General features: G+C 35.0%; 4 protein-coding genes across 7 annotated transcripts in view; 1 reads left to right on the top strand and 3 right to left on the bottom strand.

Annotated features, from left to right (window-relative positions):
* Positions 1-625: 625 nt before the first annotated feature.
* Positions 626-3783, bottom strand: LOC117234560. 3 transcript variants are annotated; one of them, XM_033495916.1, is made up of 5 exons: positions 3613-3782; positions 2709-2952; positions 1660-1715; positions 1372-1569; positions 626-984 (listed from the first exon to the last, which is right to left on the bottom strand). In XM_033495916.1, exons 1-5 carry the CDS (start codon positions 3671-3673, stop codon positions 800-802), a joined length of 744 nt encoding a protein of 247 aa, XP_033351807.1. In that variant the 5' UTR covers positions 3674-3782; the 3' UTR covers positions 626-799. The 3 variants fall into 3 exon arrangements, with proteins under 3 accessions (XP_033351807.1, XP_033351806.1, XP_033351805.1); XM_033495915.1 differs by having other exon boundaries at positions 1372-1715; positions 2709-2931; positions 3613-3783; XM_033495914.1 differs by having other exon boundaries at positions 628-984; positions 1372-1715; positions 3613-3778.
* Positions 3784-10107: 6324 nt separating this feature from the next.
* Positions 10108-17739, top strand: LOC117234446 (proteoglycan 4-like). 2 transcript variants are annotated; one of them, XM_033495649.1, is made up of 6 exons: positions 10109-10338; positions 13789-14700; positions 14791-15426; positions 16134-16236; positions 16798-16921; positions 17269-17739. In XM_033495649.1, the coding sequence occupies exons 1-6, from the start codon at positions 10248-10250 to the stop codon at positions 17455-17457; spliced, it is 2055 nt and encodes a 684-aa protein (XP_033351540.1). In that variant the 5' UTR covers positions 10109-10247; the 3' UTR covers positions 17458-17739. The 2 variants fall into 2 exon arrangements, with proteins under 2 accessions (XP_033351539.1, XP_033351540.1); XM_033495648.1 differs by having other exon boundaries at positions 10108-10338; positions 13789-15426.
* Positions 17740-18595: 856 nt separating this feature from the next.
* LOC117234447 lies at positions 18596-20725 on the bottom strand. The gene is made up of 3 exons (XM_033495651.1): positions 20185-20725; positions 19791-20099; positions 18596-18837 (listed from the first exon to the last, which is right to left on the bottom strand). The coding sequence occupies exons 1-3, from the start codon at positions 20461-20463 to the stop codon at positions 18706-18708; spliced, it is 720 nt and encodes a 239-aa protein (XP_033351542.1). The 5' UTR covers positions 20464-20725; the 3' UTR covers positions 18596-18705.
* A 1797-nt stretch (positions 20726-22522) lies between these two features.
* Positions 22523-26717, bottom strand: part of LOC117234542 (tyrosine-protein kinase Drl-like) — a 29227-nt gene continuing 25032 nt past the window's right edge. Inside the window, exons 4-8 of the mRNA XM_033495871.1 lie at positions 26391-26576; positions 25446-25584; positions 24955-25247; positions 24234-24393; positions 22523-23579 (exon numbers count right to left, since the gene is read on the bottom strand). Coding sequence (XP_033351762.1) covers positions 23331-23579; positions 24234-24393; positions 24955-25247; positions 25446-25584; positions 26391-26576 — 1027 coding nt within the window. The 3' untranslated portion in view covers positions 22523-23330. The remainder of the gene's footprint in view (positions 23580-24233; positions 24394-24954; positions 25248-25445; positions 25585-26390; positions 26577-26717) is intronic.

Below are 26717 nucleotides of genomic sequence, written 5' to 3'. Positions count from 1 at the left end.
TGTCACGTCTCTTCCATACCTCGTCGGTGATGTAATCACCGACGAGTCGTCTGTAGTAATTCCTATACAGAGGGCGTAAGAAACGCTCTGACTCTTTGGCAAGTCGGTATTTCATAACCTAAGACACAAAGCTCCATTTAATGTCCATTTAACATTGTATCTTGATCTTAGTCAATGGTCTGAAAATTCACTTCTGGTTGCAGTTATCATACTTCGATAACATTGCCAAGTATCTTCGCTGTTAAAATAGTGATTTTATTATCCTAAAGTTTAGCAACAATCATCGGTAATTCTAGAGATGTCGCACGGAATTCAAGATCATAATTTGACCTTGGAAATCAGTCGTTCTCCTTCACCTACTTACCGTTAGCGTGGAATTAAATTTATTGAATGTGACATGTAAGCGAAATAGATACTTCTTGATCTTTGCTAGTACTTGTGATTTAAGGAAAACTTCTCTGGAGAACTTCGATTTCATTGAGATATACATATATTTTAACTTTTGTAAGTCTTCTATATTTAAAAAGTCTATGATGAAGAAATGATGAAATCGGAATTATACATACATATGTAGTCTATTTTTAAGCTTTAACTTTTTTACAAGTATATAAATATAGTTACAATTATATAAATATGTATAGATATATACAGTTCTGAATCAAAAAATTATTTTAAATGTTCGTTTACCCCATTATTGGAGTAAAAGTGCGGGTAAAATGGCGCAACAATTGACTAAAAAAAAAAACAATTAAAAGATAAATAAAATCGTTGAAGTGAAACCTAATTGTATATTTTGTGTTCATGTTTGTTCATCGTCGTCGTGTGTTCTAGAACTAGGTTGCCACTTGTGTATGTGAATTTTTGGTTGATCATCGTTCCATTTTGTCTCGTGCGTTGAAACGTGTAACTTAATCGTACCGCGATTATTTTCACGATGTGGTTTTACTTCGATGTCTAATTTCGGCATACGCGGAGGATGGTGACCTAAAAAAATAGATCACGGTTAATTGCTCGATGATCGTTATCTGCCTTCTTCGCTAATTTCTTTCTTATTATTAACGAAATATGGCATTTAATAATTAATTAATAACGCAACGATCGAAGCATCGAGTTTGTACTCACAAGCTTAGTACGTGTTTGAAATAAAATCTTCGTGCGAGACGCGCAAGACTATTAATTACATTTCATTGCTACATAATTCGTATGATATTATACTTTTAAATGTAATCATTACGCCGAGAGATGAATATTATCGTAGTTGTACATGACTAATAGTATCGATGCGATCTGCGGCACGATGGTCAATTAACATCGCTAATATGCAATGTTTTTATATGAGATAACAGATATTAGAAATGATATTGTTCGTACCATTGTTTTTATTATTGTTAGGGCGAATGTTACTCCACATTGGTCGATTTTGGTTTTGTCCTGGAAAGCGAATAGTCGTTCCTTGAGAGGGACGAACAGCGCCTATGCTCGACGTGGCGGAAGAATGCGCGAAACCAACGGAAGATGCGGCAGAAGAAGTTGCATGTCCGTTTTGGGTACTGCCCGACGAAGTAGCAGCTGCACTGTCGAAACCAAACACTTGACTGTTGACATTCCCTACATTACCATATATAGGATAATATTGACTGGCAGCTTCGGATACAGCACCAGCGATTCCCGTCAATCCTGCGGAGAACGACACCGACTGACTTTGTGAAACGCCCCTGGCAACAAATATATACATCGTTACAGCAAAATTATCTTATGGATTGTGTTGTGAAATGGATTGCTAGATAATTCGTTCGATGATTCGACTCGTATTTAACAATGACAATTTTTCTCTATCTACGTTCTGTACAATTTAGCTATATTGTACAAGATTTGAAGAAATTATTTATTTTTTTCTATTATAAAATGACTTATTTTATTATTTATAGTTTGTGTAATGTGTTCTATAGAGTATGTATCTGTTATTATCCTAATAACATCCTGTAGAATGTCTTTTTAGCTTGATGGAACAATAGATGTACAATGATATACAGGGTAGTTGGTAACTGATGGTACAAACGGAAAGGGGGTGATTCTAAGCGAAAAAAGAAGTCGAAAATATAGAATAAAAATTTAAAAATTTGAAAATTTAAAAATTAAAAATTTGAAAATTTAAAAATTTGAAAATTTAAAATTTAAAAATTTAAAAATTTGAAAATTTAAAAATTTAAAATTTAAAAATTTAAAAATTTAAAAATTTAAAAATTTAAAAGTTTAAAAATTTAAAAATTTAAAAATTTAAAAATTTAAAAATTTAAAATTTAAAAATTTAAAAATTTAAAAAATTTTAAAAATAACGTCAATCGAGACAACGATCTAGATCCGTTATAACGAGACGCGATAAAGTGCACGCGTACCGAGCGAAAATTCAAAGTCGATTTTCTCGAAAACAAAGCCTCGAACGGAAAATTTTTATTCTATATTTTCGACTTCATTTTTCGCGTAGAATCACCTCCTTTCCGCTTGTACCACCAGTTACCAACCGCCCTGTATAAATTACTTTATTTAGGGTTTCCAATAATGTGCAACGTTGGATTTGTGGATAGTTAATTCATCGTTACGTATTACAGAACAGTTCGACAGTTATTTAATATTTTAACACGAATCGTTTGCCGCGTTGTTTAGTTTTAGAGACTATCTCTGATACGTGACTGATCGCGAGAACGTACCCACTGGCCGCCGACAATGGATGATCGAAGCTGTTGCTTTCAGAGTAGCTAACGCCTTCAGGGACTAGTTGAAAACCCAAAGAATGTGCATTGTTTCCCGCGTTTACGTTGATATTCGTCGTGATTGGAATAGACAACGATCGTCCGCTTTTTACATCGGATGTCTTGATGAGTTGCTCCGGTATGAGCTCCGGTGGTGTGTTCCATCGTCGTTCGTCTTCCTCTGTGAGAAGGACACGATCATCTATGGAATGAGACACGTCCCTCCATGACACGTTTAAAGGAAGAAAATCTTCCATAGCTACGTTTTTATAATTTAACGTGGTTGGCTCCCGTCTTATACGAAACGTCGCAAACAGCAGATTGCAACCAAGAACCGCGTAATAATTTGAAGCATTAAGAGCAAAAGCAAGTACGTAATTTTAGCTGTCTCAGACTAATGCGAGCACAAAACATTTAGTACAACAATTGATTTTATTCCATTAAAAAAAAAAAAAAGGAAGAATCCTCTCACCTTTAAGCGATCGATATAAATCATTGGAATAAGTTAATAAAGGTTGATGAGATAAAAAAATTAACACTAAGAATTAAAATTCAGAAAAATATAGCTTAGCTTTTTTTACTCCCGATATTTCATTTTCTAGTCGATTTTCAATACAAAAAAGATATATTGATGTGTTTTATATTCTATAAGAATACTTTAAATTCAGTACATGTTACCAGCCTTCGGTTTCCTTGCAACATTAATCAAACTAATGATCTAAGTTTTTAAATAATCGCGGGATAATAACTATTTGCATAAAAACAGTGAATCGCGCACACACGAATGAAATGTAAATGAAAATGTTTAAAGATAAGAACGCACCACACGATACATATTTTTAGGCTGAGAAAGTATTTTTACCTGCCCACGCCACTAACAACACAAAACACAACGGCACAACGTAAAAGATGCTCCTGGCCATCTCTGAAAACGTTCTGACTTGCGTGCGATTGTTCTCCGCCCTTTTTCAATAAGTATGAGCGACCTTAAAATCCTTGTTGGTATTCATCGTGCGTCCACCCACGTAATACTCTTCGACGAATAGAGTTACAATCACGCAATGACTCGTACGCACGTAAAGAAACGGGATTATCGAGAAATAATCGTTAATTTGGAACAATGTAATTTTCGAAATACTACGACTCGCGAAATACATACATAATCGCGCGCTTGATATGAAAACTTCATTTGCTTCTGAGTGTAGAAATTATTATCCACCGACCAAATATATTTACGATGTTTCGTCGTATATTTGAAACGTTTTAAAAAACCGCGATCTAAAAATGTAAAACATTATCGAAGAAGTCCATGTACTCGTTGTCTACGTAAATATTGTGCATATTTTTACTATTAATATAATCTTATCGAGACTTCAAACGCTTAATGGAAAAAGAAAGTAGAATCCTCTTAACGCGTTCTTTCGCATTTATTCAAATTTGCTTAGAATATAGTTGATGTAAAAATTAATCGTAAAAAATTCTTCCGCGTCTTAATTTCAAATTACCGGCCTCGTCGTTTTGCATTCGGAACGTTCCATTGTTATTGATCGAAAATTTTATTTACGGACGACGCTCAGATAATTAAGAATTATCATGAATCTTAATATCGCTTTTTCTCGTTAGCTTGCTCAATCGTTTGCACTATGTTTTCATTGGTGACGTTTTCGGATTTCCCGAGCTTCTGACTCTCCTCCACCGGTTGATCGATTTGGGGTTTACCGAATTCGTTCGCTACTCGTTCGAATTTTCCAGTTTTCGGGTTTTTCAGCCGGCCCTACGATTCTATTGTTCTCGTTCGTGGTTTTTGCAACTCCTTTTCATTCGTAGATGCGCTATATCGCGCATTCGATCGATTTTCGACGACGTTAACGTTTTCTTTTCATTCACCTTCGTCTCATCGTACGGTCTCTTCATCGATGTACGTCGAGGGCGTAACCGTGTTCGGACTGTCGTCTTTTGTTGTCGTCGACTCGCCTTCCGTCTGCTCTTTTTTCGTATTTTCTACAATGTCTCCTGCTTTCTCGTCCACGATATCACTGTCTATCGACTTCGCCTTTTCCTGCTCCGCACTTTCGGCACCCTCCTGGCTTTGGTCCTTGTTCGGAAGTTGCGTCGAGTAAAATGGAGACGTGTTTACCGTGTTTGGAAAATTAATTATATTACAATGCTATTCAAATATCATTTTCCCATAGGGATTACGTCGAAATTTTGGTTTGTTGGTCAAACAAGAATTTTTTAAATCAAATTTAAAATATGGTAAATAATATTCCTATATTTTTATCTTATCTCTCTCTTTAGCTAACTCTAAGATCTTTCAACAACGATGCGCCGATTATTATTAGGAATAACGTGTTCGTCATGGTATATTCACGAACCATTGAATGGTCGAACACATCATAGAAATCGTAGAAATATACGGTAAATCATAAGATAGTCGATAACACATCTAATAATTAAACGATGAAAACGTATTTCTCGGTTTTAGTCGAGTGTACGTATGATTCACATTGTCCGTTCTGTAGGTGCATATGTTGTTCATCGTTATCTGTGATTGCGCCGTATGCATTCTTAGATAATAATAATTACGTAATAATAATAATAACTAAACGCATAGAATGCGTTAAGAAGGTTCTAATAAAAGGTTCTAAAGTCATTTAAACTAATATACGACTAATGTGAATTATAACGTAGCAACAATTTTATGTTTGAAATGCATTTTTAATTGCGCATATTTTTTTTCATGGAATTCCCTACAAATTGACGCTTTACGATAGAGTCGTATAATTAACAAGAAAAACAATCAACAACAAGCTGTACATTGTAACTATATCTATTTTAGATCGCTTATTAAATATTGATAAATTTTACCTTTGGCATTTTCATATCGCAACATCATTATCGTCAGTACTAAAGTAACTGATTTTAACATGATTGTTCGTCGATATGGTAACTGCACTCGCAAAAACCAAACTCTTACCGAAGATCTTTGTTTGTCAATGCTGCATTCACGTAGTTTAAGCCGAATAACGTAAAACCATTAACCATCTGAGCTAACGAGAATTTCCAGCAGATCTTATCCACAACGATGAAGGCCATTTTCCAGGGGTAAATTCTATTAACTTGAGCCACCGCGGCGTCGTGAAAGTTTTCAGATAGTATAACGATAAGCCTCAACGGAAAGAATGCAGTCCCATTTTCCGCTTTTATCTTGTTTCATCCAATTAACATATTTATAAAGACTATATGTATCGCAAAATACGGCAGAGTATGATACAACGAACGATTCAACGAATATCCTTACGAATAAAATCAGAATGATACAATAGGCAAAGATGCTACAGCGAATGGTAAAATCACGAGTCAAGCATAGCGAAAAAATTAATTAATTCGGACAAGAATACAACGTATAAAAACAAAACAAAGTCTTTTATATGCCTCATTTTTCACTCGAGTTTCTCTACTTGAATCAAGCTTTACGCTTACTTCGGTTCTTGGAACAAATTATCCAATTATCACTAAATGCGTTTAGCTACATATTTCGATATGTTAGAAAGAACTAATGCTATAATCAATAAGGATCTAAAACTATCTAATCTATCGCTTAACCTAATCTGGAATCCCTATTGTAATTAAAAATTATAAGCATATTTACGATACTGTTGCACTGTGTAACATCGTGGTCGTCGTGGTGCGAAATGCAAAACATTATACCTTACAAGATCTAAAATTAAAAAGTCAATTATACATTACGAAGGAGATATACTTTACCGAACACTTCATCGAAATTTTTCTTTATTACTAAAAATAATTAAATCTCTTTTATAATAAAAAAGCAATTAAAAATAAGAATAAGTATATAATATTTGTGCACGTTCTGGTATAAAACGTCACAGCTTGGATTTATATATGTACTTAGAGATCAATGACTAAAATAATATGGTCATGGGCATTACCAATTCGATATGAAAGTAATATTTCGCTAGAAAGAAGTTCCATCTTAAACGGAGAGTCTGCAAACGCGAATAAAGCATACTAAGCGTGTCAACAGCGACCAAAGCATACGACCAAAATTTCCAATGGCTTTTAGCAATTTTATAAAATTACGGAGTATTTGTGATTGTAACAGTGGAACGATATGAACGATCAGAAAGCAGCCCCTTCGGGGCGATACATTGGATCAGAGACAAAAGAACGTACCGCGTATGCGTTATCGGTCGCAACGGATCGTAATCGTTGTTGTATAAGCGGCGTGAAACAATAAGCAAATAGACGGACGTTACGCGTGATTCATCAAGCAGGGGCCAGAAGCAGGTTATACGTGTCTCGACTGTCTTGACATTGAACTCCAGAGGCAGATGAGTACCTTGCCTTCGAGCACAATAGACGCCTCTGTAAAAGGGAACGAGCCTGCTGTCCAAAGCGCCTCTAGATTAATGCGCAGAAGGTAATCAACTTTCGCGATTGGGTATTCCCCGGCGGCGTCACTCTGTACAATCGTACAGAGCCAAGAAATTTATCTAGCAATAAAATGTTCAAGAATTTACGTAAACAGCCTATATCCTATTTGATATCACTGTGTAGCAGACAATGTGAATTTTATGGGAAATTTAATAAATGTAAGTCTAACGAATGTAAAACGCTCAATTACATAGATGGCGATACCTCGAAGTACGTAATAACGAGTACCTTATCTATTACTGTGTCGTTGTATTGCTCGATTATTAGTATATCGCTTGATTAATATATGTATTAATATGTTAATTAATCGTTGTATTATTTATTACGGTATTAATTATTATTTATGCCTATAACCACGTGTCTTACTATACATATATATAATGATTATGCATTTCATTACAGATTCTGTCTAGGACATGACCTTGTGTAGCATTCGAATATAATTGGAATATTTAATATGTAGATCCATTAGCATAGTCCTACATTAATCTTATTTTGAATGATATGTCTTATACATACATACGTATAAGTTTTTAAATAAATATAAGGAAGATATTACTTATTTCTTATTAAAGAATTAAATATGTATAAGTAATTAATGCATAAAACGTAATTACGCGGCTATATGTAAATTTTTATACATAAACATGCGATTTAAAATTAGTCGATCTTAAATAAATACTTTCTTTTCTTTCTTATATGTTTTTTTTAATAAAAATACATCATCTACTTTCGTTTATTTTACGAAACCTGTTTCTTTCTTATTTGTACGCAGAAATTTACGAAATGTTCGTAAGTTATTATACAGAAATGATATATTTATAATTATCAGGTATTCGTTTGTAAAATCCTTTACTTTTGCGCGGCATTTAATTTTCAAGTTATTGTTAAAATTCTTTTATGAAGAAAGAAACTAGGAATTTAAATGTTCGTGATACGTATATTGTATGAAACTTCTGCGTTGATACGAAAAATATTTTAAAATTGATATGTAAATATTTTTAATTTGTCAAATCGAGATTCTTTTCGAAAATCTCAACCCATAAAAATCTATATTTTAAAATACGAATTACATACGATTAAAGCTCCAATCATTATTATGTCGTCGTACTGTGAAAAATTATATGTAACAAACATTATATATGTATGACAGAATTAAATAACGATAAAAAAATTGTAATACTAAATCAAGTTGTTCCCGTTTTTAATTCATGAAATTTTTCATATAAAAAGAACGAAGAAGTTCTTTATCGATACCTCGTGTATCACAAACCGATTAATCTCAATTGTCACACTTGCAATCGCATCTGAATAAATACTTATTCATTTTTATTATTGATTGAATGTTGTATGAAATATTTTCTCGAAGTATTTTCACTCTTTCTCGAACAGTTTTAAGATGACGTCATACTTCCTTCGGAATGTTTTTATCGATTATCAGGTCCGATCGAATATACTATTTTTTACAGTGACTAAGATAATAATTCCTTTTGAATCATAAAATCCTAGTAGCGATTTGCGACACAATCCTTCATAATATTTTTCTTCTCGCAAATGGACCGCATCTCGCTAACAATTGTTTCTACGAAAGTTGTACGGAAGGTATCAATTTGTTACATGCTATCTAATAATCGATAAACCACAAGATTATCGATTGCATTTAATTGGTATATTTGTTTATTCAGTTTTATGAGCAATTTTCTTCCCTTACGAAAAAATGGTAGACGTAATCTCGGTTATCTTTGATCGATTGTTAGATCGCGTAGAACAGGATGTAAGAACGATTACGATTCGATGTATCGATTATTATTTATGCACGTTGTAAGTCGTAGTTTTTCATTGTCGAAAACGAATCGAAGACTAATTCGTAACTTAAATCACGTTAACGGTTTATTCCGATTAATAAATCGAGAGATTTATGCGTTTAATTCTTTTAATGTCTTATACTATAATTTGAAGCCTTACGAACAAAGATGTGAAAAGTATAAAAGAATTATAAAAGTAAAAAAAGTAAAAAATTTAGTTCGGTTTAGATTTTCTTCTATAAAATATGAGAAACTTATATTTTAGGATATCATTTTTTATTTCCTAAGAATCATTTTATCGTTAAATCGTCACGACCATTATTTGTGAATAAAGCAAATATTGCGTTCACGTCTCGTAGTTGGTTAATCTTGTTTAAACGTAATTCCAAATGTTCTTAATACAATAAGAAAGTAGTGTAAATAGGAACGTTATTGATTTTAAATACCGTTGATCAATTCTAACGAACATAAATATTAATATTAAACGATAGTTGATCGATTGCCACGAAAACTAATTTCAATTGCAAAAAATAGGTTTAAAATTATTAGCGAAATAATTTGCTTAAGTCAACGTTATATAAACGTATCTTAGAAAAAAATTATTTAAACGTTTCATCAACTATGAAAACAAGTCGAATGTCTTAAAAAAAGTTCTAATATCTTCGGCATATATAATTTTTTATTCGTTAATAATAATAATATTTTTATTTGTTATTTTCTCCTTACACTTTACTTGAATACAACGAATTGTCTTCGGTATGAATGAATTATCGATATGGAATTTAATTTGAAAAGATAAAAGATGAACATAGTACGAATGAAACATTATCTCTAGCAAGAAGAAACAAGCTGTCGATTATTCGTCGCGGAATCTTTTCGATAATAACATTTGGATTACACGGTTGAATAATAATATTCGGTTCAAAATTTGCCTCCATTTTATACGAATACATCGTGGGAATGAGACGACGCACGAACTTCCGTGTGTTATTAATTTTCCACAATTTCAGCCAGTCGTATAATTTTTCGCACGCCGCGCCGCACGGACATCGAAACGAGCCAAGGTAAGGAAGAGATCCGAGCGAATCCTATATAAGATGGCCGAGACGCCGGTTCACTCAGTCATTCCCTCATAAGCTACGACAACGTCTGGATCGATTAAATTTTCGCGTTCGGTAGTGTTAAAAACATATCAATTTGTTTCTCCAACGTTGTTTTCTTACTTCCGGGTAAAATGGATACGAGGATCTTGACATTGCTATTGTTTGTCAGCGTTGCGGGATCATTCGCGGAGTTACGATCCCCTCTCTTCAGAGTGCTTAGAAGTGAGTAGTCATTGAATAAACATATGCACGCACGTATTGTATATATGTACGCAGAAATAAATTGTCCTTTACTAATACACGAATGGATCGACTAGTTGCTATTTAGCGAATGTTGCACTTTGTTTGACGTAAGCCGCTAAGCACACTCGCACACCTAACAATTTTGATAATTAAGAAGCGACTCTGACGAAGCAGACGAAGCGATTTAAATATAATCGTGACACGCTCTAACACTACTTTGTTCTCGCTATTGTTCGTAATTATACCGTTTGATTCGTTTGTCGTACTTTATGGACAAAAAGCATTTATTAGAGACACTGCTAGATCGTATCGGAGTCATCGTTTTAGTTAAGCAACGATATTTCTAAGGAAATTGTTCTCTCAAGTTAAACATTTTTTCCAGCTGTGCGTTACATAACATTTCGCGTGTATTTAAATTGACATGGTAATAAAATACCGGGATTTCAGGAAAATTGCGAAATTCACGGAATATGACGTAATCGTAAAATATTAACAAACTTTCGGCAGCCAAGCATTCGTGTTGATAACGAACAAATTTTTGTACTCGAATATATACGTGAACACATAAGACCGTTCGCGGAGATATCGACGTTATCCGATTTCTAGAAACAGGTTTGAGTCGTTATTTACGAGGAGAACGGTCTTCCGTGAAAAAACTCCGAATTCTCACACTTGAAACTGAACTCGAAAGAAACTGACGCGTCAGTTTGGTTTTCAACAAAGTATTTTACACGCTGTTTCGTTCATTAATAGTAGCAAGTATTTTCCGTCAATTATATAATTATTCCTTTATCATATTCTTATCGATCCTTTTACGCCTCTAACATACCTTTTTAAAGAAACTATTTTTCCGAGAGAAGATTAATAAATTTGAGAATAAAATTATACAAGTAATCTTATTTCTCACGTTAAATATGATTTTTTAATCCGAATATCAAGACACCGGTATACGTGTGTATTAATAAATTCCTTATGTTACCGTATTCCTCGTTAAATTTAGTTAACAGTTTAAGGATCCACCTAAGTTAGAAAGCGATGCACTCGTGTGTGATAGTAGCGAAAATCAGAAATATGTCAGCAGAAAAGGAAGTTTTTTTAAAGTAAGTATATATAACATATAAGAAGTAGTGTTGTCACATTGTGAAACTGTAATCTATATTTTGAAAACATGCGTTATGATATTAAGTATATTTTCAATAGTCGATTACCGCTTAATCTGCAAAAAAATACAAAGAAAGGAGCATTAGTTTATCTATACTGCTTAACCAGCGCGAAATACCGGCGAATGCTCGGACGTGCATGTACCGAGAAATACCGTAAGCGGAAGATTTTCCAACCGCGATAATATCGATAATCGATATTCTTATGTGTGTACCCGCGTAACGTTAACTTATCGCGTCCCGCGCTGCTCACACGCCGTAACGTAGACTAAAACTACCAATAGCGCGAGTGAGCGTTCCAATTTGAAATTTAAATAAATTTTAACAATTTGTATAGAAACCAAATTCGAGCCTCACAAACCCCCACGGAATAACCCGTCACATGACGATCCCTCCACGGTAGACCTAAATATAAATAAGCGTAGCGATATAGAAGAGAGAGAAATAATTCCTTAGTTCAGAGTAGTTAATTCCTCAGTTTTGTGTGATTAGTTCCTCGGTTCTTGGTGATTAATTCCTTGGTTCTTGACGGTTCAGTTCCCCATTTCTTGGCAAGTAATTTCTTTGTTCATAGCGATTAATTCTCAATTCCTTTAGCTCTTAATTTCTCAGTTCCTTTGCCTTTTAATTCTTTAGTTCCTTAGTAGCTTTTCAGCACTTGGTACCTTTAGCTCTTAGTTTTTGCTCTCAGTTCTTAAGTTCTTTAGTCCTTTAGTTCTTTAGCTTTTAGTTCTTTGATTCATTAGTTCCCAGTTCTTGTTAGTCTTGTTAATCGACGTGTTTGTATTTGTCAATTTGTAAATTATTGAAAATCAATCAAATTAAAATCTTGTAATTAATAAGAGTGAAAACGTATTGCGAACGATTGTAACTTCGAGTATTCGACATCTCAACGACAATTCTGTCAATATCCAATTAGAATTAGAATAAAACATTTGTTATGAAGAATATCTGTCTAATAATATGATAGAATTAAGCGAACATTTATTTTCACCGACTTTAATCCTCTCCCGTGCCAGTACTCCTGCGCGTAGGAGGTTAGCCGAAACGTGCAGTTTAATTGCCAATCGCATTAAATAACAGATAACACTACAATTTAATCTGAATTCAAAAATTAACGGCAACACAACCAAAACGAGCCAAACAAAACGTAACAAACTATCATTAACACGATGCATTCTCCTTTGCATGTAAACATCATCGTGTGTCATCGCGTTCAGATAATTGGTCGTGACACCCGCGAACCATGACCTGATTTTGTTTCCAACCTTGACCCTTATCGAGATACTTTCGTTTCATTTTCTTTGCTTTTATTTCCTGCTACAGCGACCTTACGATCGTCGACTTACGCGATACGAAATTACATTGAACTTGCTTGTAATCTTTCGAACGAGTACTATTAGGATTGGAAAGTTCCTTCGAGATACGGCTTTGAGAACCGCGTCATTCGGTTTCTATTTATCTAAAGTCGCTTTCCAAATTACGATGCGTCATAAATATTTTATTAAAAGCAAAATTTCGATGACGCGACTTTCGACTGAACTTCCGACTCTCGAACACAGGATTGTTTCCACCACGAAAAAAGATTGTCGTCGATAAAACTGGCTCTGAATTATTGTAAAAATCACAAATGCGACGTAATGTATATGAAGAAACTGGAATTTTAAAAGTTCATACATTTACTCGAACGAGTATCTCTCCGACTGATTTACGACAACAGTGGAGAGCGTAGGAAAATTCAAGTATAATTCGTACAGGAATTATTTTACAAGTAATTCGTATCAATTGATAGCATTTTTTCATACTCGTCATTTATTTTAGATCTTTTTCATTTCCATTCCACAATTGTCCGTATCCATTGCACGTATAGATTCTTACTTACGCGAAGAAACAGGCATGTGCACGAACGTATTTTACCAAAGCGCTATCTGTCACATAATCTTTCTGCATGTTTTATGTTCTATGTGAAAGTAACGAAGATTATGCGATTTGAATGATTAAGGTCTTTCGAGAGAAAAAAAAAAGAACAAAAGATGTGAAAGTTAACACACGTATTTAACGTTTTATGCAATGGAATTTTTCCTTTACATGCATGCAGAAGGTGAAGGAACTTCCTACAATTAAAAGCGTCTGAAACTTATCACAAAAGCATGCTGGTAGTAACAGTGAAATGTGTGAAATGTTGATCGCAAAGACACAGTGACCCGTTTGTGTAAAAACAATTAAAAAAACGAAAAAAATGGTATTTTCTTTCTTTTCATCGACGAAGATGGATTGCACGAAGATAGACCACGCCAGATGGATTTCAATGGACTATCGAGGATGAGACGAGAATCCAGCAGTACTACCAAAAGTACAACTATACCTACGTCTACTTTGAATCCTACCAGTGCGACTCTGCCCAACATAAATTCTAAAAGCATTTCCACAAAAAAGCCAGATCCTACAACGCCTAGCCTAGATTTTACAACGCCTGATTCAGATCCTACGACACCTAGTCCAGATTCTACAACGTCTAATTCAAATCCTACATCTTCTAGTGCAGATTCTACAACGCCCAATTCAGATCCTACAACGGCCAATTCAAATCCCACAACGCCCAATACAGATCCCACAACGCCCAATTCAGATCCCACAACGCCCAATACAGATCCCACAACGCCCAATTCAGATCCCACAACGCCCAATTCAGATCCCACAACGCCCAATTCAGATCCCACAACGCCCAATTCAGATCCCACAACGCCCAATTCAGATCCCACAACGCCCAATTCAGATCCTACAACGTCCAATTCAGATCCTACAAATTCCACGCCTGATTTAACTCCAAGTACTAATGAGACTCCGAAACCAAGTCCAACGAGCACACCTGATTCAAGTTCAAATACGAGTAAGACTCCCAAACCAAGTCCAACATCTGCTAAACCGACTACTCGACCGAATCGAAGATCAACGCGCGAACCACAAGCCACAACTCCCAGTCCAACTGCCGAATCTACTACGCCTAAGACTAATTCAGAAACTACAACCTCTAGTCCAACTACCAAACCCACGACACCTAACTCAGAAGCCCCAACTTCTAGTCCAAATCCCGAATCCACGCCTAAACCTGAAGCGGTGGCTTCTTCTCCGACTCCTAAGACTACCACACCTAAATCAGAGACTCCAACTTCTAGTCCAAATAGCGAATCCACGCCTAAACCTGAAGTGACTTCTTCTCCGACTCCTAAGACTACCACACCTAAATCACAGACTCCAACTTCTAGTCCAAATAGCGAATCCACGGATCCTAAGCCGAAGCCCATGTCGTCTAGTCCAGCTGGCAAATCTACGACGCTGAAACCAAAATCCGAGACCACAACCGCACCTACGACAAAACAACCATCCGATTCTGGAAAAGTAACTAATCCAACATCGACAACCGCCACCCCTGTGATAGGATCACGTTTTAATCCGGATGATGAAATTCAAGTGCCTAATAAAAAGCCTGAATCGAACCAGGCAACAAATCCAGTTCCAAACGAAGGGACAAATACAGGAACTTTCATGTATCCTGAATTCCCAACTTTCCAGTTCCCTCCGTTCTTCATGCCTTCGTTCACTCCCGACTTTTCGGTACCTTACAATCCTTACAACCCTTACAACCCTTACTTTACACCCGATACTGGTAATAATAATGCATGGACTGCACCTAATGGCGGAGCTGGACCTGCGACATCTTTCGCTTCTGCTAGTGCATCGGCTGGAGCTTCTGCTGATAGCACAAATTTAAACGCATCACCGTTAGGTTATCAAGGAGGATACCCTGACAACCTGAACACGGTCAACACACCTTTGGTCGTCGAACCGAACACTGGCAACGTACCGAACATGCTTAACGCAGGGGGATATGGTAGCTATGGAGGAGGTAATAATTAATAAAATGGGCAAAGTCGAACTCAAGATTACCAGCTTGAAGATTATCGGGTGGATGCATGCACTGTGCTAATTTGCGTTTAGAAAAATCTTTAATAACCATGATAAATTCGTAATGTCGAGTGTAGTGAATGGTAAAGCTGGATATTTCACAGGCAATACGTGTAATCGTTGAAACAGGATAATTATAGGATTATAATTTTGCTATAGTATTATAAAATAGTTTCAACGGTTGCTGAAGGTATTTGCATCGAAACATTTTGCGATTCTGTGAAATTATACATAGAAGATTGCGAAGAAACATAGAACGGGATATAACTTTTGACGAAAAATTTATAGCTGTGAACAATTAAAGAAAAAAGTTAGCATTTTTTCTTTTTATTTACTTTTTTATCTTTTACTAAATATATTGCGATCTTATACTATCTTTCCTCGCTTTAAATTCCTTGTTACATGTTGTATTTTTGAAGATGAATGTGTCAGGAGTATCTAATCATAGTAGCTGCGTGGGAGGAAGGTAGTATAATACGATACATTATTATATTCTTCACAAATTTTTCTATACACTCGATATATTATAACGTATAACGTGTTAACGTACCGCTACTGCATGAACATTAAAGAGTTATCAATTTGTTTTTTCTCTCTAACTATCCTTCACGTATCGTTAATATGTACTTATTACTTTATCGTTTACAGGCGCACCATACTTCGACACTGGATTTGCGTTTCCTGATTTTCAGAAACAAATGGAGGAAAATTTCAGACAATTGCAAGCTGAAATCCAAAAACAACAACAATCGTAAGTTTAATATGGTTGGTGAGGTTTTAATCGACGATTACGATCACTATCGTTAAAAAATCATTTCATGGAAAATTTTTTTGAAATTTCTGAACTTAATGGGCTGTTATCGTAATGCCACTGCGTTACTTCCCAATTAAACAAAAATATATAAATATTCAGGACTTTCATTCTACATTTTCAACTTATTTTCACATGTAGAATAATTTGTAAGCAACGCGATTTTATTATTCTCGATTTTCGTTTTAGTTTGAGCCATAGAAACTACTTGACTTTACCTGAGCCAGATATTAAAGCTCGTGGTGGATAATATCTTATGTTATGACACATAAACTCAAACATACACATGTTTGATCAGTACATATTTTTTTAATAAAAGTTTACTTTCCCAGTACTTACGATTCTTTATTCGCACAATAGCAATGCACATTCGCACAAGTGTTTTCAATCGACAAAAACTCCGTTAATCTGACTAAAATTTTGTTCCAATAAATGAAGTTGGTATTAATGGAAATAACATTATAGAAGCAACTAATACATAAATTTTATACATGCTTATAGGATCTTTGAAGCAACTAATCGCATAGCCACTGACGGAGCTAATGGCATCCCTGGAACACATACCGCTGTTTCTGGCATTCATTTGGGACCAGATGGCGGTTATCAAGCTGGTGCAATTAATCCAGTAAGTTTCAAGAGTTTACACGTATATTACCTTCTCAATTTACTAGTACTTCTTAAAACGCGTTTAGATCAAACGAGCAAGAACGTAGAGCAGGAATTAGAGCATACGTTCGAGCTTGCGTAAAATCACTTACGCCAAAAGAGCTTCTTTACGATGAATACGAGCGAAGAAACACCAAATGAAGAAAAAACGCTATTTTCGCTTTAATTTTACTGAAATGAGGGAAGAACGGGCGTTCGTTCGCTTGGTCTAAACGTAAATAGGTTTATAGAACCTAGGTTCACAAATAATACGATACTTACAGGAAATAAGAGCAGGGAGAGAAAAATTTATTCTTAATCTTTCAGGTTGCACCGGGAATAGAATCTAGATTCGCCGATGAACTCCCTCCACCGTCTAGCAATAATTACGGAGTGTTTTCCAGTTCTAGCTCTCACACCTTGGTTGGTCCGGATGGAAAAACAATCTCTCGCAAATCTTCGACAACAGGTGTAAATGATAATGGAAAAATTACTTACCGAACAGTCCAAGAGTAAAATGTACGTCCTCGGTTGGATTTACATTATCATTGATCTTCAATGGAACGCGTTAATACCGCGATAAAACACTTTTCTTTTACTCTTTTAAACCCAACATTCTTTGTAACTCAGGATTATAGATAATATTTTTAATCGTTTACTTACCAAATATACATAACTGGTTGGCGTAAAAATACTCATTGTACTCAAGTAAACACCCAGAGTATAAGGCGCATAAAACTATTTGACGTTCAATTGTCCACGAATAGTTAAGTAATTAAATCTGTGATTAAGTTCATAGATTACCTAGTACGCTCAGATACTCCATTCTAAAGTTCTGAAAAACTTAATTTCCCTACTAGACCCTCGACTGGAATATTCTGTTATGGATATATAGAATAGAATAGCATTCTTTTCACTCGTTTAAAGTGGTATAACTTTACTCTCTATGTATAAATTCCACCGTTTACAAGTATTAGGAGTTCTTAATATCATAGAAAACTTGATAATTGGCCAGGATCATTAAGGATCGGATTAATGAGTCAGAATTATGTGTGAAAATTTGTGGAAGTTATTTACGAGACTTGTAAGAAAATAATGAATTGATAATTCCATATATTGACGCAGACCACCTTTTGATTCGAATCTCGCTGGGAAAATTTTAAATCAATTCAACTGAATCAAAGGACATTGAAAGAAAAATGCTGCTGAAAATTTGAATCTGATGGAATTATTCGTAAAAGCAAAATTTATAATAATAATAATAATAAATAAGATTCGTAAATGCGTGAAACAGAGAAACAGAAAATGTAACGGAATATCTAATAGTATAAATGCCAAGATCGATCAATGGTGGAAAGAGAGGAAAATATAGATAAGGGAAAAGCTTCGATCTATTGCTTATAACCGAGTAGACCATGGATTTTTATGCAAATTATATAATATTTTTATGAATGCAAGTAATGCGTAAACGCATAAATATCCATAGTTTACCGATGAAGTTCTGAACGAAGTAATAATCCTCGATTTTCAGCAAGTTCCTAATGATTTGTTTTGCTTACCTTGATTTCTATAGGTGTTCTAATAGCTGCGAATGGGACAATATCTATATTTAAATGCCTGTAGAAACAGTTGTGAATATTTCTTGTTTCGTTTGAAATCTCTTTGTAAAGCAATCAAGTAAATATAAAGTCGTTATTTGTATTTTATTAAACACGACGATATTGTTCGCAAGAGAAACGTCGTACATTAATAATTTCTTGATTTTTATTCCTTGTTCCATTGAGTTTTGCTAAGAGGCGGTTCTATTTTGTCGTCAACAACAGGTTTAATTCGAGGTCTTTGAAAACTCCTTCGGCCTTGGTACCAAGGTTCACCGCCTTGGTAACGACTTTGGATCTAAAACATTTTATTATTTATATATCTCTATATCGATACTTAGAACGTATTATTGTCTATGTCTCGAAATTTTGCAAAATAAAAATTTAATGAAAATGTTTCATCGTATGAAACTTTAACGGTTTAACGTAAAGATTTTATATTAACTCGTTAATATCGGGAGACGTGAATCGACGTCTTATGTTTTTCAAGAGTTACCGACGGCAGACACGAGGCGACGTTTTTTATTTTTGTCAGCGTTGACGCACTTTCCATTTACATATTTACCTTGCAAAATTGCGCAGGAGATGAGACTACGAACAAAGTGTTAAAAGGCACTCTGACATTATAATGTATACATTCGTAGATAGATATTGTTCGTACGTGAATGTTTTATCGATATCACTGAGTCGTGGATGTTCCGTAACTTAAAGTAAAAGGTTCCGAGAAATACAAGAGCATTTATAAAATCTTTTCCTTAATACATTACGTATGTTATAAAAGATTTTACATAAAGTTCGTTCAAATTCTAAGATACTTATCGCAAACGTACACTTCATAAGGATTACAAAATTATTTGGACAGTCGACTCTTCGTCATATTATTAATAGTAAGCCTCGTGTATTTAGAAGGACCAGTTCTAGCGCTACGTTCGAGGCAAGTATACACACAGTGCATATCAATTTTTCGTAACGTGTTTGTTTGCGATAAAAGTCGTATTTGTGAAAAGTGTTTAAATACTTTCGTAAGTCACTGCACATCTATCTGGACATAAATTACCGTAGTATGCAGTACATAATACTACAAACGTTACCTATGATTAGTTTCGTTAACTGTTTAAAAATATAAATTATTTTATAAATCTCTATTAAGTTTCACGTGGGAATTAATAACAGATTAGAGCTTAGAATAGCGATATTTAAAAGGGAGACTGGAATTAAAGATTACTTATTCATTAATATAATTAGCGTTACCTGTGGAGTATTGTATAAGTATGTCGATGGACGTGACCGATTTAGATGACGAAGACCAAGATCATACGTATTTGCTACACCACGAACTCCGTCCACAATTGGAATATCATTCGTCTTAAAATCAGTCTCTAATTTTGTTATTACGGTAAGATGAACGTCAGTTGCAATGTTACCTTCGTCATTGAGTCTTGACGAGACTGAGATGTTACAAATCCCATTTTTGCATACGTCTATGCCGGACTTTGTTCCATTTTCATTCACAATAATTTGAATATTATTAATAACAGCTGGCTGCCTCGTTGGATCGTCCTGGAAATATTTCATTTCGATCTTCATCTTTTTGTTTAACACATTACAAACAGTTCTTCGAATATAAAACGGTAGAATTACTTACTTGTATAAAATGACTCCTTTTTTTATTCGACATTCTAAATGCATTCTCACTGTTTATCGCGAAGATAAAAGATTTAGGAATCCGTCGAGTCGTTGCTAATCGATCGTTAACTTGGTTTAAATTAAGAGAATCTTTCGAGTAGAAATCGTTCGGATCTCGTTCATTTTCTTGAGAGTCAAATACAATTTGCGAAGAAATCTCTATGCACGATATATAACTTTCCCATGCAAACATCGTCAAAAAAACGAAAAGAGCAATCTCTCTTATTCGTTTCTCCATTGTTTCTTCGATTGGTACTATTTTTTCGAGCAGAGTTTTCGATGTTGTACGAAGGAATAGCTCCGAGGAAGGGATAAGTATTCAAACAGGATGTATACATACATATAGTAATGACAGTGATTGCTGTACGTGTGCAAGAAAATTACAATGACCTCCGTGGATCTAAGTGGCATAAAAAAAGGGAAGACTTAACCGAAAGCGAAAAGTGTGCTGTCTGAGAAATCGGAGATCTTAATTGCCTCTTAAAACGTTAGGTAACACGAAATCCAAATGAATATTAAGCATTTGGGTTTTGTGACTAATTAATGCGAACATGATTGTATGCAAATTAAAAGAAGGAACAACGCAATATGTTATTTTCTCAATGAATCGCTTCCTCCACATGTTAGTCTTACTAACACTTCTTTACGTTATATCATTGCTTACGCGTCGATAAGATTCTTTTAATATACAAGATATCCCAGATTTTTCCAACCGAATTTTGTTAGTATATTTTTATATATATGGATTTTCGGATATATTTGGAATTTGTTGTTATTTCTTGAAGAACCTATATTTAATAATACGTTATTGCTAATTTGCGGAAAAAAATTAACGCGATTTCAAATCATTGACACGTACAAACGTAATAAAAACAATTGAATGCAAATCGAAGTTTAAAAATTCCAACTCTAAATCACGATGTAAAATTGAATCTCTACGAATATTTCTTTTCAGTATACTACTATATCAGTATACTAAGAGAATATATTTACTTTCAAACAGATACTTAGTACAAGGATATCAATAACAATATAAATATTTATTGTCGTAAGTATCGAGAAAATATACACGATCATTGTTTGATTTTCACAACTTCTTCAAAGAAGATTTTAAAACGAGAGTACGTGTAAAGTCGTGCGTATTGAATAGAACCCTGGCGGCGAAACTAAAAAGACACGCGGCGTGCGCGAATGACGTTGTGTTGCTCTTTCGACATGAAGAATAAAGGATGACTACTCTGAAATGCACCCCGTTACAGTACGGCCAGAGTCAGTACACAGAGATTGAAACAATCTCAAATCCCGTCGTTTACATCTAACGTTTGACTAAGCCCCTATGCAAACGAAGGGTCGTGGAAGCTCATTGAAATTCATTAAAACCCTCGTTGCGTCGATCCACTCTTTCAACTTTCTTATAGCTTGAGCAGAATTTAATAAAAGCGGACATTACACGATGTTTATCGTTCTTGATCCCATAGTTCTACTACTGTTCGTAAATAAATTAAATAAATTAATGTAAATTAATGACGAATTAATGCGTTTGTATATTTATTGTTTTCTTATGAAATCTGTTCATTATAAATTCAAATCATCTATTAAAAAACATAGAAATAATATATGTATGTATAGCGTGTTTGAAAATGATATCCTGTTAGATACAAGGAGAATGGCATTTATCGTCGCACGTAGATACCTTGATGTTCCTTTCTTCGTTTCTTAACTCGCTTAACAGCGAACTATACCGAAGATGACGAGGATATCTAACTGAATTTACATATCCGAATGGATTACATTTAACTACACTAACTAACACGAAAGAATTGCTAAAGAATGAAAAAAATATGGGAAACCGTCAGAAGACAATAATTAATTACAGTCGCGTGATTTATAAATCCTCGAAAATGTTATTTTTTTATCGTGGAAGATGTAGCCGATTGTACGCGAAACAGAGGCAGCGAGAGACACCAGAAAATTAGACACAAGCTCATCTGTCATTTTAAACAAGACGTCACGGTAGGAAGGTACCCCATTAATTTTGTCAACCGACGTTCCCGGCGCTGGGTGCACGAATTACAGGAGTCGTTTAACCAGACGATATCTCACGATTTGATGAACGATTTCCGAGAAAACAAAAACTCTTTCGGCGTCGAGAATTCTCTCTCGGCTCTGTTGCTTCAGCCACGATGAAGAAACGCCAAAAATAACTAGTCGAAGGAATCAGGCGACTTTCATCGAGAAAGGGAGGAGAGCTTTACGGTGTTATCGATTCTCGGTGAAGAAATAGCGAATAACAGGCGTGTGTATTATATCGCTTTATTATGACTGCAACATCTGCGATTTGTACATAACGTCTTTCGCACAATCTCTTTTCGCTTACTATGTACACAATTTTCGCCAAGACAGAACCGTGTTACGGTTCTCTATTTATAGCTAACGCTTACACATATACATATATGTAAATATATACAAAAATACAAAATGGGTATTGGCACACTCGAAACACTCATCATGTGGCAAGCGAAGCGTATCACATCGTTTAAAAATGTCCAACACGTTTTTGCTCGATTACGCGACTTCCTGAGTAAGGAATTGGCAGTTTACGCTGATGCAGGGTTTGGCAGTTCTTTGATACGTTGGATATGCACGATGATATTTCGCCGAATAAGCGATATACTGCCAGGTAAATATTCGATTCAGTCTTAACATGGAAATAAATTATGCGTTACATACATCAAATTTCTACCGTGACTCGTTACTGAATGCTATTATAAAGATTACGTGCCTGCGTCTATTTAATACTCTTTTCGCAATACATTACACAATAGACTCTACAAAAACGAGTTTTACGATCCAAGTGTTTGTAACTTTTAAAACGCTCGATTCGATTCTCTTTCTTACAAAATACATATGAAACTACGTGCCTATAGCCACGAATATTTGCTTGACTTTCTGAAAATCTTAAAATTATCGTTTAAGTACTACTATTATATACATCTTCTATCAACGATCTTCTTTTTTCAGTCACGTTTGTAAATTTTAGAAATATTTCGGACACAAGATCTATTTATTTTGTACGAACTGCGTTCGATTTCAATCGTACAACGATTAGACGTATCTGGTCAATTGAGTGTGGAAATCTTGAAGACAGACTATCAGTTGGCTAAACGTCGGTCTTTCGTCCGCGGACATTGCCCAACAATAAGCCATAACTGCGAACAGCTCATCGGGACAATTTATTGGTTGTGCTAATCTATACCCATCTCTGAGGTAAGAAGCCATTTCAAACGCGTCGACTTCCACGTACGGTTGCTGTGCTAACGTCGTAAGTTCCCATAATAAGACTCCGAATGCCCACTGGAACATTAATAAATACATATTAATATTTTCATCTCTTAATAACAAATTTATGTTAAATTTGTAACAAAATTTATATAATTTCTGCAGATAATAGGAAGTTATAGAACAATCGTAGTTATTCGACAACCTTTGGCAACTTCATATTCATAAAAATTTGAATAATACCGATAAATTAAAAAGAAGATCGCGTTCAAACTGCATGCTTTTTGAAACTATCTTAATATCCTCTATATAAATATAAAGTGACTTCGGTTTCGTTGTGGGAACAAACTATTTTCGAAATTTTTATTTACTCGATACTGATAAACTTTTGTACGAAACTTTTTTGTCAGATAGCCGCAAATGAAAAATCGCTGCTGGGAAATCATGCGTTGCATCATGTAGAACAGCCTGTATATATACCTAATGAATATCTATTTCCTTTCATGTAATTGTATTATTTATTTTACGACTTCTTTTTTCAAAATGTAAAAAGTTCTCCAAACTGAATAAAATATATGCTTCAGGATGAATCAGGATACATCGAAATACAATTAATTCTCTTTTTATCGATTTACTTTTATTATATGCGTAAGCAAAAGTAATAAAAACTTCCTGCGACTTCGGTTCTTGAGTTGATAAAAAGTTTCCAAAGAAAGTTGATTTACTCACAACGTCAGAAGCAGTGCTGAACGCTTTATTAAGCAAACTTTCAATGGCAAGCCACTTTATCGGGCGATTCTCGTTGTCGCCGAGGCAATGATAATCCTGCGGGAACAGGTCTCTGGCTAAAGCGTTGTCCGTGATTTGAACCCTCAGATCATCGTCAACCCTAATGATATACAACATTGATCGTTAAACATCTTCGAGGTGTACTAACTGCTAATACAAATGCTAAGGTGCAGGGCAAAAGAGCAAATAAGCTAAACGTGGCTTGGTTTAAATTTGTCGACTGGTTCGCGTGGTAATGCAAAAAGTCGCGCAAAAAGGATCTACCAAGAGGAGCATTAAGGCCATCTCCGCGAGGCGAAACAGTAACAGTCGGTAATTAAAGCGGTCTCGAGCCACTGTATTTATTGCTAATTAATGCCGCACGGCCAATTAATATCGCAACGAAACGTAACAACCTTAGCTTTATAACGCTTCAATCGATGCTTCGCTAAAATATTCAGTGCGGTATATAAGTTATAAAAGATCGCTTTTACGCTCGAGCAGAAATTTAAAAAATCCGGTGCAATTAGAATTTCCATGTTAATGAGACATCCGTTAAAAATTGTCAAGTACGCGTGAAATCCAGTTGACCGTCAGCTTATAGATGTATGAATAACTATAAATGAAAAGTAAAATGTTTCTGCTAGAAGCAAGGCTTTAAATAATTCTGCTTTTTACTTACACACAATTCCTAGCGGCCAAGTCTCTGTGCACCAGTCTCTTTCTATGAAGATACTGGACCCCTTTGGCAGCTTGAAGGGCCATTTCCACGACTTCTTGCGTGGTGAGTGCTCTCGGTGGCCCTTCGCTGCTCAACTTGCACCTCAGCAAGAACCTCTTCATGTTCTTGTAACCAGTGTGCGGATACAAGAGAAAAGGCGCGCTTCTGTCTTCGATAGAGACACCCAAAACAGGAAGCAACGCTGGATGACTCAAACCGTATAACGCTAAACCCTCCCGTAATAGAAGAGCAACCTTCAAAGCAAAGACAATGAACTCGATCAAAACTCGTGTATATAAGTATATAAAGTCGTATAATAACGCGATAATAACATGGCGATACTACTCGGAACTAATTGCAAGTGAATTAAGAGGAAACTTGGTATGCTATAATTTCATTAATAATGTTGGAAGAAGACAAGTTAATTGGCAGACGAAGGAAAAAATACTTACTTGTGATTGTGATGCATGTTCAGCAGCAGTTTTCACTAGGACATCCCTCGGGGAGGACGCACCCTCTTCGTGATAACTGCCTCTATACACGCGACCGAATGTGCCTTCCATTTCGATGCTGAGGAGGCGTACCCTGCATCTGTAACAAGTGCGAAACATGATTACTTCAGGATTCGTGACTACACCATCAACGAAACCAATAATTATTTCGTACAGACTCTGGAGTCCTTCTTTACAAAATTATTGGGAGGTTGAAACGATCGGCCGAGTATCGGAACGGAAGCAGCCTGAATAATCGAAACAGGTTAACGTGTAAGTACTTCAAATCTTTTTTTACATTCGTGTATGCTTTCGGTCTTTCCATCTATATCTGCCAAAAACTGGAAAAATTTGCTCCTGGGATACTTCACTCCCGTAATTTAATTTTTCCCATATGCGTATGTATTTATTATTAGACTACGGATATTTATGCAAATTTATGACATTTTCGTGAAAATAATGGCACGAGCAAAACTACGATAGAGATTTGTTTTATTTATTTAATGTTATAGAGAGTATAGTATTTTGGATATTTTATATATTTTTCCGTACATATCCTATGTACATATTTTTATGTTTTTAAGTTTTTCATAAACGCATAAAAGTTACCAATCCATTCGATATTAACGTTTATAGTGTTAAAGATATGAATACTCTCTGCTTGAATAATTATTTATAATCAGATACGATTATATTTTATTTCATTAAATACAAGTAAATATCTATAGTATAAGTTTTCAGTAAAACTCATAGTCCATTAAAAAAATCTGGCTTACGTAAAATTAGTTCGTTCGTTCAATGCTTCAATAATCTTATTAGATACGGATTAATTATCGTATTTGTTAAGTATCGAGCGTGAGAGCGTTGTTCCACTCGTAATTCTTTAGCTAAAGAAATATTATCTACCTTTGAACTGTAATTTCTTGAATCCTTTCGTGCAATTCTCGACTAGGTCGATCGTCTAATCTTCTGTAAGTAGAAGTGGATGTTGCAGAAGCAGGTGGAGGTGTCTCAGGTGATAAAAAGGTCTGTGCTGGTCCGACTCCAGTGCCTCTTTCCACACTACACGCAGAACTGAGACCCCTCGATTCTCTTAAATAGCAAACATAATTTCATATGAAATTAAATACGTTTAAAAAATTTATAAATTTATGAAAAATGTATGATTTTTTTTTATTTGCAATAAGAGAATTTATTTTAATTTCTATAAATTTTATTGGTATATATCCCTTC

Source organism: Bombus vosnesenskii, unplaced genomic scaffold, assembly GCF_011952255.1.
Source record: "Bombus vosnesenskii isolate JDL3184/JDL3185 unplaced genomic scaffold, Bvos_JDL3184-5_v1.1 scf7180000013305, whole genome shotgun sequence".
NCBI lineage: Eukaryota > Metazoa > Arthropoda > Insecta > Hymenoptera > Apidae > Bombus > Bombus vosnesenskii.
This window is presented reverse-complemented; position numbering and strand designations above follow the sequence as displayed.

Bases quoted from the DNA above. Each gene is read 5' to 3' on its own strand.
- LOC117234560 (XM_033495914.1), bottom strand. From the start codon at position 3,673: ATGGCCAGGAGCATCTTTTACGTTGTGCCGTTGTGTTTTGTGTTGTTA. The intron at 2,953-3,612 runs GTAAAAATACTT...CTCATTCCATAG, and splicing joins GTTGTTAGTGGCGTGGGCAG to ATGATCGTGTCCTTCTCACA. The intron at 985-1,371 runs GTACGAACAATA...CTATTTTTTTAG, and splicing joins TAACAATAATAAAAACAATG to GTCACCATCCTCCGCGTATG.
- LOC117234446 (XM_033495648.1), top strand. From the start codon at position 10,248: ATGGATACGAGGATCTTGACATTGCTATTGTTTGTCAGCGTTGCGGGA. The intron at 15,427-16,133 runs GTAATAATTAAT...TATCGTTTACAG, and splicing joins ATATGGTAGCTATGGAGGAG to GCGCACCATACTTCGACACT. The intron at 16,922-17,268 runs GTAAGTTTCAAG...TTAATCTTTCAG, and splicing joins AAGCTGGTGCAATTAATCCA to GTTGCACCGGGAATAGAATC.
- LOC117234447 (XM_033495651.1), bottom strand. From the start codon at position 20,463: ATGGAGAAACGAATAAGAGAGATTGCTCTTTTCGTTTTTTTGACGATG. The intron at 20,100-20,184 runs GTAAGTAATTCT...AAATATTTCCAG, and splicing joins AAAGGAGTCATTTTATACAA to GACGATCCAACGAGGCAGCC. The intron at 18,838-19,790 runs GTAACGCTAATT...AAAATGTTTTAG, and splicing joins ACTTATACAATACTCCACAG to ATCCAAAGTCGTTACCAAGG.